The sequence below is a fragment of the Mytilus galloprovincialis genome, chromosome 5, assembly GCF_965363235.1.
Source record: "Mytilus galloprovincialis chromosome 5, xbMytGall1.hap1.1, whole genome shotgun sequence".
In the NCBI taxonomy this organism is placed as follows: Eukaryota; Metazoa; Mollusca; class Bivalvia; order Mytilida; family Mytilidae; genus Mytilus; species Mytilus galloprovincialis.
The window spans coordinates 95,191,404-95,205,019 of record NC_134842.1 but is presented as its reverse complement, the minus strand read 5'-3'; the positions used below and the strand labels follow the sequence as shown (position 1 = coordinate 95,205,019).

General features: G+C 34.1%; 1 protein-coding gene across 1 annotated transcript; it reads right to left on the bottom strand.

The window, feature by feature from the left end:
* Window positions 1-1,038: 1,038 nt before the first annotated feature.
* On the bottom strand, window positions 1,039-13,300 carry LOC143076776 (uncharacterized). The gene is made up of 3 exons (XM_076252649.1): window positions 12,810-13,300; window positions 4,059-4,182; window positions 1,039-2,893 (listed from the first exon to the last, which is right to left on the bottom strand). Exons 1-3 carry the CDS (start codon window positions 12,944-12,946, stop codon window positions 2,192-2,194), a joined length of 963 nt encoding a protein of 320 aa, XP_076108764.1. The 5' UTR covers window positions 12,947-13,300; the 3' UTR covers window positions 1,039-2,191.
* Between the last annotated feature and the right edge of the window lie 316 nt (window positions 13,301-13,616).

The window sequence follows — 13,616 nt, the reverse complement described above, 5'->3', positions numbered from 1 at the left end:
TAAAGAGGCATAACTCAAGAACGGTAAAAGTGACGCCACCAAAATTCGAACTTGATTTTGTGTTTTGTGGTTATTAACATGGTGCATACGTTTCATAACATTTGGTTGAGGTGAACTAAAGTGAGAGAACAGAAACGAAAAAATCAGAATATTTTGTTTTTCATTTGAAGAGGTGTTTAACTCTTGAACGGTAAATGTGACGCCACCAAAATTATATTTTTTGGTAATAAGCATCGTGCATAAGTTATAATATTTGGTTGAGGCAAACTGAAGTTAGAGAACACACAACTTTTCCATATGTAAAGGGAAATGATTACTCTTAACGGGAAAAGTGACGCCACCAAAATTCAAACTTGATCGGTGTTTTGTGGTAAGAAGCACTATGAATAAGTTTCATAAAATTTCATTAAGACGAACTAAAGTTAGAGAAAGGAAACCAATTTTTAGATGTAAGGACAGACGGACGGACGGGCGGACGGTACAGACGAACAAGGGTACAACTTAATGTCCCCTCCACTACGTCGGGGTCATAAAAATTTAATTAAAATTTAACCATAGCATGATAAAACCATTTGAAGATATAGGCTTAATAAAAAAAAAAATGAATTTGACGATGACTTTTGGCTAAAAAAAAACATTACGGTATTATTGCAAATATCGGTTAAAAACTGCTTACACGAAACACAAGTTACATTTAAATATATATTGCCGAATAAAGTATTGATATAGTCCAACTAAAATGTGTATATATATAGACATAGTTAAAATACTGATAAACCAAGAATGTGTTCCCAGTACACGGATGCCCCATCCGCACTATCATAATTTCTATGTTCAGTGGACCGCAGGGAACTTTAACATGAAGCGGTCAAGATGGACAAACGGAAGGACGAACGGACGGACGCACAAACCAGAAGACATAATGCCCATAAATGGGGCATAATTAGAAGATGCGATATAAATGCCAATGCGACGATCATGCACAAGAGACATATTGACCTACATCATGTGCATGTAGTAAAAAAAAGTCATCATAGATACAAGGATCTTAATTTTGTATTTGCGCCAGACGCGCGTTTTGTCTACAATCAGTGACGCTCTAATCGAAATGTTTCTTAAAAATTGATTGGCATTCCCTGATAAATTATAAATGGCAGTTCTGAACACATATTTTCAAAACTTTATAAAAGCTTTAATTGGTAGTTTGCTCCTTTGAATGGTAAAATCTCAGACAAATTTATTGTTATAATTGTCAAGTTGACTTTACTAGCAGTATACATACACCATTGTAAACTATATCTGCACAGAGAACAGAATAATTATACTTTTCTCAAATATACTTTTCTCAACTCGAGTCGACGGTGATAATGCAACAAGTATATTGTCTATATAATTCTCTTTCAGAATCTTAAGAATCATGGGTAACTTTATTGTTTGCACGCCTGACCGCTAGAATGAACTAATTTCGATGTCCACAAATCTCCTTCAGAATATAAATAATTGTAGTGACTTTAATTGCTCGTACTACTGGCGTAATTGACGTCACTCCGTTTGTTTATACATTTTGAAGACGATATTACCCAATCACATATTTTGATCAGCACTTTTACAAATATTTCCCAGAATGCATCACATTCTTAAACGGTTAGCATTCGGCAGTCCTCGGTAGAATCTTTTACTCTCCTTCTATTAGATGAAGGTACGGAACCGGCCGAGTTGAGACGAATGAACGGTTAGTTGATATAGACAGATGATCTTTTTGGTCTTGCTACAAATAATGATCACGTGATTATAATTACACAAAGAACATCTTTAAATGAACGAAAATCATGAAACCCAAACAACAGCAACACGCGGCGTAAAGTGCATTCTCTTCATTTTTCATACTTTGTCAGATTAATAATTTTACAGGTATATTTGAGTTCGGTGTAGATTTTCCATCTGAGCAGTAACGATTTGCTAAATAGCATAAATGAGACATATTAATACAAGCTTAACAAACGCCAACTACCAACATATATATCTTTATAAGCGAAAGCTAAATCTTTTGCCATTTCAATAGTTGAAATAAGCATTTCAAAGGCACTTATATTCATGAACAAATTGTGAACAGGTTATAAATTTGCTGCCACAAATCAAATTGGAAAGTGAGTATTAAAGTCGATATAATAATAGCTACACACAATATTCATCATTCATTGCCCATTTTATCCAATCCAAATTGTACATTATCATAAATACTCATTTTAGACGACGATTGTTGTTGAAATGTCATTGGTCGTCTTTCGGATGGATAAACCAATGGTTGAGGTTCTGGAATATCGTCATTCATACTACGCCATGTTGGTGTCTGACCTGAACTACCATGACTTGAATATGACATCATCGGCGTAGTGTCAAAAGTGTTATCATAGTCTTCACTGAAAGACCTTTGAACTTGTGGGCCTGATCTTATTGGTTGGTTAGTCATGTGATCTCGTTGTGTCAACGTGCTGTAAGGTGTCGGCTGCGATGGATGCAACGGTCCTCCGCCGTACGATTGATTCAACGGTCCTCCGCCGTGCGATGGATGCAGCGGTCCTCCGCCGTGAGTAGACTTTGGATAGTCATAATTTGCGTATCCATTCTGAGCGGGATATTTTGGATTTGGGTAGCCATAAGGAGGTGGAGCAGGCTTATTAGATGTATAATATTGCATTGGAATAGTGCTGTCTCTAGAAGTCTGGTATTCTGGACGAGTGTTCAATGTTACGTATTTCTTGGGATAAGACGAACCACCGCGTCCATTTTTGAGACTTGAGGGTGAAGGTGGTGGTTTTTTGTCAATAACAGCATACGTTGGAATGAAATCTGGTTGATCTACTTTCTCAGGGGTCATAACGTGTATGCCATCCTAAAATAAAGAAGTATTTATATTTTTTTTACCTCTGGAATTCCAATTTTTCGTCTTGCTAAAATTACTAGTGTGTATAACTGTGTGCACAACTTGTTAAAGATTGAAACAATTTCTTTTATGCGTCCGTTTGGTTTGAGGTAAATCAAAAAATAATCTTGTTTGAGAGGATATAATGTTTGTTTTGATTCATTGATCGTTTTCACTAGAAACATTATATATGTAAATTAAATGTATAGTATGCTTAATACAATTGATGCATCAGGATACTTGTTTCACATTCTTTTAATGTGTTTGAGCTTCTTTTTGTTTTGCCATTTGAAATGGGACTTTCTGATTTGAATTTTCCTTAGAGTTCGATATTTTTGTTATTTTACTTTCAAATATTAAAAATATTGTATAGACACGTGACGGCTTAGAGGTTCACATATTGAATAGACACGTGACGGCTTAGAGGTTCACATATTGAATAGACACGTGACGGCTTAGAGGTTCACATATTGAATAGACACGTGACGATTTAGAGGTTGACATATTGTAAAGACACGTGATGATTTAGAGGTTGACAAATTGTATAGACACGTGACGATTTAGAGGTTGACATATTGTATAGACATGTGACGATTTAGATGTTGACATATTGTATAGACACGTGACGATTTAGAAGTTGACATATTGTATAGACACGTGACGATTTAGAAGTTGACATATTGAATAGACACGTGATGTTTGAGAGGTCGACATATTGTATAGACACGTGACGATTTAGAGGTTGTCATATTGTATAGACATGTGACGATTTAGAGGTTGACATATTGTATAGACACTTGACGATTTAGAAATTGACATATTGAATAGACACGTGATGTTTGAGAGGTCGACATATTGTATAGACACGTGACGATTTAGAGGTTGACATATTGTAAAGACATGTGACGATTTAGAGGTTGACATATTGTAAAGACATGTGACGATTTAGAGATTGACATATTGTATATACACGTTACGATTTACAGGTTGTCATATTGTATAGACATGTGACGATTTATAGGTTGAAATATTGTTGTCAATTTCTTCACCATTTTCTTTCCATTATTCTCTGATTTAGTAAACCCCATCCAGAGCCTCAAACATATTGAAGGCGTATACCATTAGTTGTACTTACAAACGTCTGGGTTTCCTGATCCCTCAGTCTCACCACGAAACATGAATGTAAACACAAAGCTATACTGACCAACACTAATATAAGTCCTATGGCTAATAAAATACCTCCAGGAATCGTTAAAGGACTGAAAAAGAAACAAAGTAATGTTACTAATTGGTAGATCGTTTATAATTATTTCTTACATAAACGATATTTTGGAATTATTTTTCACAATCAAAGAACCAGAACGGTGATGTATTTGTATATGCGTAAAAATCGCCACAGTGTTTTTGCAACAGATATTTTCCTCTTTCCGACACAGTCGTGCTATGGGTGTTTTTATTTGGCTGTATTGGATGTATAAATACCCAGCCACATTCAGTATAGGACTAGGGACATTTAATCCATAGTATAATGCTAGGAAAGTACCTGTCACCTGTTTCAATGCAAAGGTCTGTGTCTACTATAGATTTCTACATTTTCTTATCTAGCCGGTCTTTTTTTCAAACCATAAATAATTGCTTTAGTGTTTGATCTCGTCTAACATGGAAATACCTGATTTCAAAAACAACAAATTGCAATGAAACAAATTGACTACTTATAACCTTAACACATAACCATCAATCAATAAAAATGAACCTGTCCACTGTGAAAATAATGGCCAATTGTTTAGGGTCTGGGCCGAGTTTATGGGATAGAGAATGATGAACAAAGAATACAAAAAAAGGGGCCAGCAAAATAAAGAGTAAATAAGAAGAAGAAGAATGGAGTACAACGTGGTCCTAGAATATAAAGGAAAACAACTGTCATATTCCTGACTTGGTATATATACAGGCATTTCTTTATGTAGACCATGGTGGGTTAAACCTGGTTTTATAGATAGCTAAACCTCTCACTTTTAGTCGCATAAAATTCCTTTATATTGACAACAATGTGTTAAGACAAGAGAACAAAGGGCAAACTACATAAATACAGGAGAGAAAATTGGCATAAAAAGAGTAGAGAAATACTGGGACAGATGGAGGATCTATGACAAATGTGAACAAGAAAAGTTAATAAAACACAAATGCAAATCTGCTTGGGTTGGATGAAATATTCCCGTGAAGAAGCTATATTGTCAACGCTCATAGTCCAAACGGTCATAAAAATTTCGAATATTCCCTTTTGCAAAAAAAGTATCAAACGAAGTTCTTTTGAAATCAGATAATTGTACTCTAAGTATTATAGCTCCGTCTTGCGTAGATATCATAATGACTGAAAAAGAAATTGAGTTTCATTTTGAAAAACTAATGATACTGTTATTTGTACATACTGTATGTCTAGCTGGAATAAGCAAATGTATATTATGATAGGAACAGACATTTAAGAAAACATAATGTTGTTACGAGCAATCATAGTATTAAAGCTTGATATTATATCTTGTAATACAGTATGAATGACTCCTCCCTGGCAATGTATATATAAAATATGTGTCTCTTATCATTGAGAAAACATTTCTGTATATTTTGATTATTATAAATAAGAAGAAATGTGGGTCATACATGTATCTTTAGGTCAATATACGGTTTTTGATAACAAACAAGTTCTAAATATATCGGAAATAGAAACTTGGTTGTTATGAAAGAAAAAACGTATATTGACCTATATCTATCGTATGTCTAGCTCTTATTTGCATTGAAAGAATATTCGTCATATAAATCAGAAGAAAAAGAGTGAAATGTCTGAAAAATATCTAATGGTCGTCATTATGTGGACTTTAGCGGTTTTGTGGACTTTAGCGGAAATTTGTTGTGGACTTTAGCGGAAATTTATTGTGGACTTTAGAGGAAGTGTGGACTCACGGTGCCACAGTCCCCTAAAAAATGTTTTCTCAATTATCACGTAATACTTCATTTTACATTAGCACATTTTGCATTTTTTATTTCCTTCACCCTTATTGTAGTTTGTTGTACTGATATTGCATGTTTCTCTGTAAACGTGGGCATAATTTTAAGAGGATAAAGTTTCTATCTAGTTATTGTATTATTCAACACACTGTCAGGCGCGGATACATCAATTTTGGAAAAAGGGAGGGGTACCAACCCACTGACATCATCGGACACGTTCATAATTTCTAAGTAATTCAGGAAAAAACGTGGTATCCAATCTTTGAAACCACATCCCCTCTCACCGACCCTCCCCCACCCGACATGGTCCACCAATGTAAAAGATACTGTTTTCCTAAATATTCCTCGGATAGTATAAACAAAGAAATTAAAACAAAGGCTTTCTTTTAGTGCCGATAAGTTATAGACGACAGTCACAATGAAGCCAAAGGCGTTTATTCATAAACACTTCTATTCAGCAGTTGTAACACTAACACAGAGCAGAACGCTAATCTGGTTGTTCATGAAAAGGAATGTGTATTCGATGTTTTTATCTGGATGCATAACTTAATATCATATTTCTGTTACTAAATAATGGATCTAAATCATAGGTAGTTGACCTATCGCCAATCAAACTACAGTAACTGTTTGCAATATCATTCATAAAACACATGGTTGTCATGGAAGAAGCAATAGGCAATTTGTACGGCTACTTGAAGTCAATTTTGGCACACAGACAAATGCTGTATCATCAGTCCTATCAAATTATCCCAGATAAAAACCAATGAGTTCTTCGTTTAATATAAACTCATATACATCAATTGAATTTCATTTCATTTTATAAAAAAATAAGTGTTAGATATATTTTATTATAGATTTTTTTCTAGATAAAACTAAATGCTACGCTTTTTTGTTGTTTATCTGAATTTTATGGTTCTTTATAATTCAAGCTATAAAGAACCTCTATTAAAATTTCACATTACAAGTATCAAAATAAAACTAAAATGTAAATATGTGCCTATATATCGAAAAAAGAAGATGTGGGATTGCCAATGGAATGTCTTCAGATTTTAAAGTCCCTACAGGTGTATGGTGAAAAGAAATATGGTCACTTTTGGTCTTTATCCGACCGACATGAATGAAGACTCTTGTTAAAGTGGGGCGTCCATTTGGTTGTGGGTATATAAATACGCAGCCTCGTCCGTTCCATTCAGGTCAGGTGTGGACGTTAAATCCGATGCATCTTGTAGAGAAACTGTGACATTCTCTCTGTACGTCAAAGATCCGTGTACCCACTCGTATGTAGGCTGTTGCTAGGCTAAATGGATGACAAAATCCAATACACATGTAACTAAATTTTGCCACTGACAGTCAAAATTTCCCGCCTTTTATCCAAGTCGACCCCAATTACAGGACCTACCTATTGTATGCATGTTTGATTTCTTTTCGTCTTAAGCATGCATGACGTTTTACTTCTGGATGTTAAATACACAGCAATCAACCAATCAATCAATCAATCAATCAATCAATCAATCAATCAATCAATCAATCAATCAATCAATCAAATAGATTTAAATTGATTCTCTCCAGGACGGTTGTTCAACTGAACTTGTCATGTCTAACGCTGTCGTTAAAATATGAAAACACTTCGTTAAAATTTAACGCATGGTTAAACCAGTTACTCAACTCTACGGAAGTCGTTAATTGTTACGCTAACCTGAAATTAACGACAAGTTGAACAACCGGCCCAGTACAGTCCATATTACAGATGAAAGCGTATTAGGGAGCTACCATTTGATTTTTATGGGGGGGGGGGGGGCTAGGATGAAATTTGAAAAAAAATAGGCAGGACAGGAGTTTTGAGTAAAAAAAAGGCAGGATGAGACACTTGCAAAAACAAAAAGACAGGACGACAATTTAGGTAAAAAAAAAGTCAGGATAAACTAAAAAAAAAAAAGGCAGGACCGAACAGAGTGAAAAATAAAAAGGCAGGACAGAGATTACAGCTTAAAAAAAATGCAGGACAAAATTTTTCATCCTAGACCCCCATAAAAATCAAATGGTAGCTCCCTAATGCTTTCTAAAAATATACAAATAGTGCAATACAAAAGTATGATATAGTTGTTACATACAAGTAATTGTCGACACCTGAGGAGAAACAAGGTAAATCGTCTTCATCATCTACCTGTCAAGATTACATCTCAAGATAGATACACTGACATAAATATATCTAGTTTATTTACTTGTTTAAACAGTTATAAACGCCACTGGACATATTCCAATATCAACGTTACCAGGACAAGGCTAATTTGCAGCAGAAGTAACAGTTTGGGTGGGCAAGCAGAGTCTTTGTCCACAATCGACCTCATAGGTACTGATTTATTTAAACAATGTTAATTTATAGTAAGTGGCGGATCAAGAAATTTTCACAAAGGGGGGGGGGACTGACCCAATAAGCCGATATGATCTGTATTTCCGATTGCCATTCAAAACAGATGCTTTTGTCTGAAATTCAGATTGCCATTTCGGATTTGATAAAGTTGGACATTGTGACTATGAAAGACTTTGCCATTGTGACTATAATAGTTTTTGCTATTTCGACTATAATAGACTTTGCCATTGTGACTATAATAGACTTTACCATTGTGACTATAATAGTTTTTGTCATTGTGACTATGATAGATTTTGCCATTGTGACTATGATAGATTTTGCCATTGCGACTATAACAGTTTTTGCTATTGTGATTATTATAGACTTTGCCGTTGTGACTATAATAGTGTTTGTCATCGTGACTATGATAGAGTTTGCCATTGTGACTATGATAGACTTTGACATTGTTACTATAGAAGTTTTTGCCATTGTGACTATGATAGATTTTACCATTGTGACTATAATAGTTTTTGTCATTGTGACTATGATAGTATTTGCCATTGTGACTATGATAGATTTTGACATTGTGACTATGATAGATTTTGCCATTATGACTATGATAGATTTTGCCATTGCGACTATAATAATGATTGCCATTGTGACTATAATAGATTTTGCCATTGTGACAATGATAGATTTTGCCATTGCGACTATGATAGATTTTGCCATTGTGACTATGATAGATTTTGCCATTGCGACTATAATAGTGATTGCCATTGTGACTATAATAGACTTTGCCATTGTGACTATAACAGTTTTTGCCATTGTGACTATGATAGATTTTGCCATTATGACTATGATAGATTTTGCCATTGCGACTATAATAGTGATTGCCATTGTGACTATAATAGATTTTGCCATTGTGACTATAATAGACTTTACCATTATGACTATGATAAATTTTGCCATTGCGACTATAATAGTGATTGCCATTGCGACTATGATAGAATTTACCATTGTGACTATAAAAGTTTTTGTCATTGTGACTATGATAGTTTTTGCCATTGTGACTATGATAGATTTTGCCTTTGTGACTATGATAGATTTTGCCATTGCGACTACAATAGTGATTGCCATTGTGACTATGATAGAATTTGCCATTGTGACTTTGATAGATTTTGCCATTGTGACTATGATAGATTTTGTCATTTTGACTATATGTATATAATAGACTTTGTCATTGCGACTATACTAGTGATTGCCATTGTGACTATGATAGATTTTGTCATTTTGACTATATGTATATAATAGACTTTGTCATTGCGACTATACTAGTGATTGCCATTGTGACTGTGATAGATTTTGCCATTATGACTATGATAGATTTTGCTATGGTGGCTATGATAAATGTTGACATCATATCCTGCAGATGGGATCCGTTTGTCATTTGCAGTATGATGCGTATCGATAGCTGGTGAATAGTGTGTTAAAAATTATGCTTTCTTGATTAACCGTTCTTCAGATGTACTTATAGAAAGCTAAAAGATTAAACGTTGGAAACATTTCTGAGTCAAATATTTGGAAAATGATAGAATCTACACAAACTAACATATAGGCGGCAGGGAGTGAACAATGTAGTCATTCGTTTGGCATTTTTACATTTTCCTGTACTGACGAGTGCTGTTCCCTGGCTTGATACCTACTGTCTATATCGACCAGATTTGAGACATATTTATCAGTTTTACACTCCCCATCCGTAATTTTTAAAAATTAGTTCAAATCGAAAAAAGACAACTTCTGAGTCTGTCCTATTTCTTGCTCGCCAAAGCTATAAATATGCACATAAAAAGCTTCCGGAAAGTGTTTTAATACAGCCGTTGTAACATGTAAAGAATTATCAACTACGATAATTCGATGTTCATATGAAATACTGATATCAAAATATTTAAACATATTTTTTTAATCATGCCTGCATATAAAAAATATTCGTAGGTTAAAAAACTATTACACCAAGAAATGTTTGGAAAACTGACAAAGTGCAGATCACATTTTGCACGTGTTCCACGTGCATCTCTTTATTCTCGTGGCAATTACGGAATAATATCAACATTCTTCATCTGTATCGCGCTCAGTAATCGGTCTGTACAAGGGGTTTGTCATCAATCTTAGAGTTATCAAAGACATGTCTTAGTCACAAGTATAATCTTTGAAACCTGATGTGAATAAACACTAGCCTAGTGTGTTCTGACTGATCTTCGAGGCTCTACATGGAATAGGACAAACGTGAATTATTACTGAGTTATGATTATAGACTTTAAGTAAACTCCCTGGAAACCGTAACGAAGTAATCATGATAAATAACTGTCTTGGGTTGGGAGGAGGACAATATACTGTAATAATGCGTATCGGATAACACGTTTTGGGAAGATGTTACTCTGTAGTTTGATTCTAGTTTCGATCCTTAATTAAAACAGTGACGGATCCAGGGGGTTGGGGTTGGGGTTGGAACTCTCCCCCTTTTTTACGATCAATGTTAAATGGTTGGGCTGTGGCAACCGTTGTCTTGATCGAAGTCTTCATAAAGCCAATAAATTTCTATTTAATAAAGATAGACCTGCAATATCCAAGCATCATCACAACAATTGTGCAGGAATGTAAAACAAGTCGAGTCATCGATCAAATTATAACAGTAAGATGAAATATGAACGCATTGTTGACATACTAGAAATGCCATCCCGGTCGTGACCTTCACACATGCAAAGTGTGCGTATGCATGCTAAGATTTACATATAGAAACTACACATCAATTTCATATAGAAACTCTACAAGTTTTACACATGTCTATCATTAAGACAATTTTCTTGTTTACAAACAAATTGGTTTTGCTATGTATACCTTAAGTAACTAATAATACAAGTGATTTTGATCAGATTGTATGATTTCCCTAACAACAAAGCTATGATTAGTCTCCGCAGAGATATAAAATCACATCACACTTAACATGCTTAAAGTGGTGATAAATTTCATGTTAATGAGCAAATCAATTGCATTAGCCTGACCCCCATAGGAGATAGGTGTAATTAAAGCTCGCGAATTGGTTTGGTTTATTGTAGAGTGTTGTGTTATTTTACGTGTAGGGAGCGATAATTGGCAGGTTGGGTAACGGGTACATTAGTTCGAGAGGTAATTAAAAACCAAAGTAAAACCAAATATTTTGTTCGATTTTTCTCATTCTTAGGGAACAACCATTTAAATGATAAAAGGGGGGTTTGGTTTTTGTCTCAGTTTACTTTTTCGTCGCTATCAATCAAATTATTTGTTTCTTCAACATTTAACACTATAAGGTATGGTGAAAATTTGGATTCAGAATATTTTGTTGTCATCTGCTTGATCACAATATTTATTGCGTCAAACTAGGGATCAGAATATTTTTTTAGGAGAAAAAAAATAACACCCCCCCTTTTTTTTTTTTTTTTTTTTTAAAGTTCCCTATTATTTTAGAGTGTTCACCTATGTTTTTAACTATACATACAAACAGCAACAAACATTGTTTCAATATTTTGCTAATATCCTAGCCATGTAACGACAATCAACAGCAATCTATCTACTAAAAACCCAAAAAGACAACTAGAGCTCACTTTGCAGTCTCCCAAAACAGACAGGTGATTAGAGCCACAAAAATATATACCTCTTTCTAAGTAGAAGCTACACTGCACCTACTTAGAAAAAAAGGTATATATCTTACTTCAAACTTTTTAAAATTTAAATGCAAACCCACTTTTACGTATACCAGCGACATATGTCTGCTTTTACGAAAATTTAATTTATATACCATTTTATATACTGCATGTACTGGTAACCATGCCGTGTTTATGAAGCATGTGTTATTTTTATTACAACGTTTACTACACTTGTATGTTATTGATATGCAATAAACAATATACCACAAAAAGTAAATACCCTGTGGTCAAAACCAAATAGGCTTATGTTCCGATTTTATTAATAGATAAAAATAAAATATTTACCCTCGGTCATTGTGTATTGATATTTAATGTTTTTTCTAACCTACTTTTATAGATAAAAATATTGACATTAAATACGAGTTTGTTTTCAATGTAAAGATAGATCTGTCTTTCATATCAAACATTAAAGGTCTCTTACATGTTTTAATAATTGTTGTTTTAATATCAATTGTAAAGGGGGGGTACATGTTTTGAAGCATGGAGTATACACTATTATATCAAGCTCATACTTATCCGCCACATTCAATACAAAAGTTGTTGAATTTTATAAGAAGAAAAAATTGAGGAATCTAAAATACGGCATTGTTTTTTTTTAACTCCAAAGAAAAGGGGGAGAGAAAATTGTTTAAAGTTGTGCCGTTTTACTTGAAATGTACAAGGAAATACTGTTATAACATGTTCAAGTCAATAAACATTGAATACTTTTCAGAATTGCAAGATTGCATTTATCTATAAAAAAAAGTATAAAACAGTTTAATCTTGTTCTTCGAAAGTACTCTTGGTCTATACATACCTTCCAACGGCGAGAAAAACGGTTCCAAGGAAAACAAAAAGACTTCCAAACGAAATAAAGGCTAGGACAACCTTCGGAGGTATTAGCCAACCATGAAAGCTACATATCCGTTCGTACTCCTCTCCGGGTACCCTCATAATGCTAATTTCCAGATTACAAAAACAATTGGAATTCTCTACAGGTCGTCATTTTCTCAAAAGGTCAAAGTATTAATCCATAAATGTCATATTCAAGTCATTATAGTAGCTCCGTCGTCCCGACTGTGGAGTGTAAATTTTTCCCAGTCAATATTAACCTCACTAACGTTTAAATACTTTTGTTATTGGAGATTCTTAACCGTACACAAACTATTAATATCAAACTGTTCCCCAGATAAAAGGATTTTGATATAAACTCTCAGGACAACTTTGGGCGGTGATATTTTATGTACACAGTTATTCACGCGTTTGTAACGGATTGAAATGAAACAGTGATACGCTATCTCCTTCACATTTCGAATGACTTTCTCAATTATATTGTTGCTATGGTTACATATTTTGTGTATGGGACGTGGTTGTGAAAACGATTGTTTATGTCTGTTTTACAAGGAAATTATTGCCAGCTTGCACCAATCTGCAGAATAAGCAAGCTAATTAATTTACGGCTTGTATAATAAATTCGATTATCAGCGTTATTACACATTAGGTGAAAAACTGTTAATAATCCAAAGGAGAAATTAAGAGGTTTGTGTTTTAGGAAAAATCTTCATATCTTTTTCACATATTTCTAAAAGATGTTTTCCATAAAACTTTTACCTAAAAAGGCGCT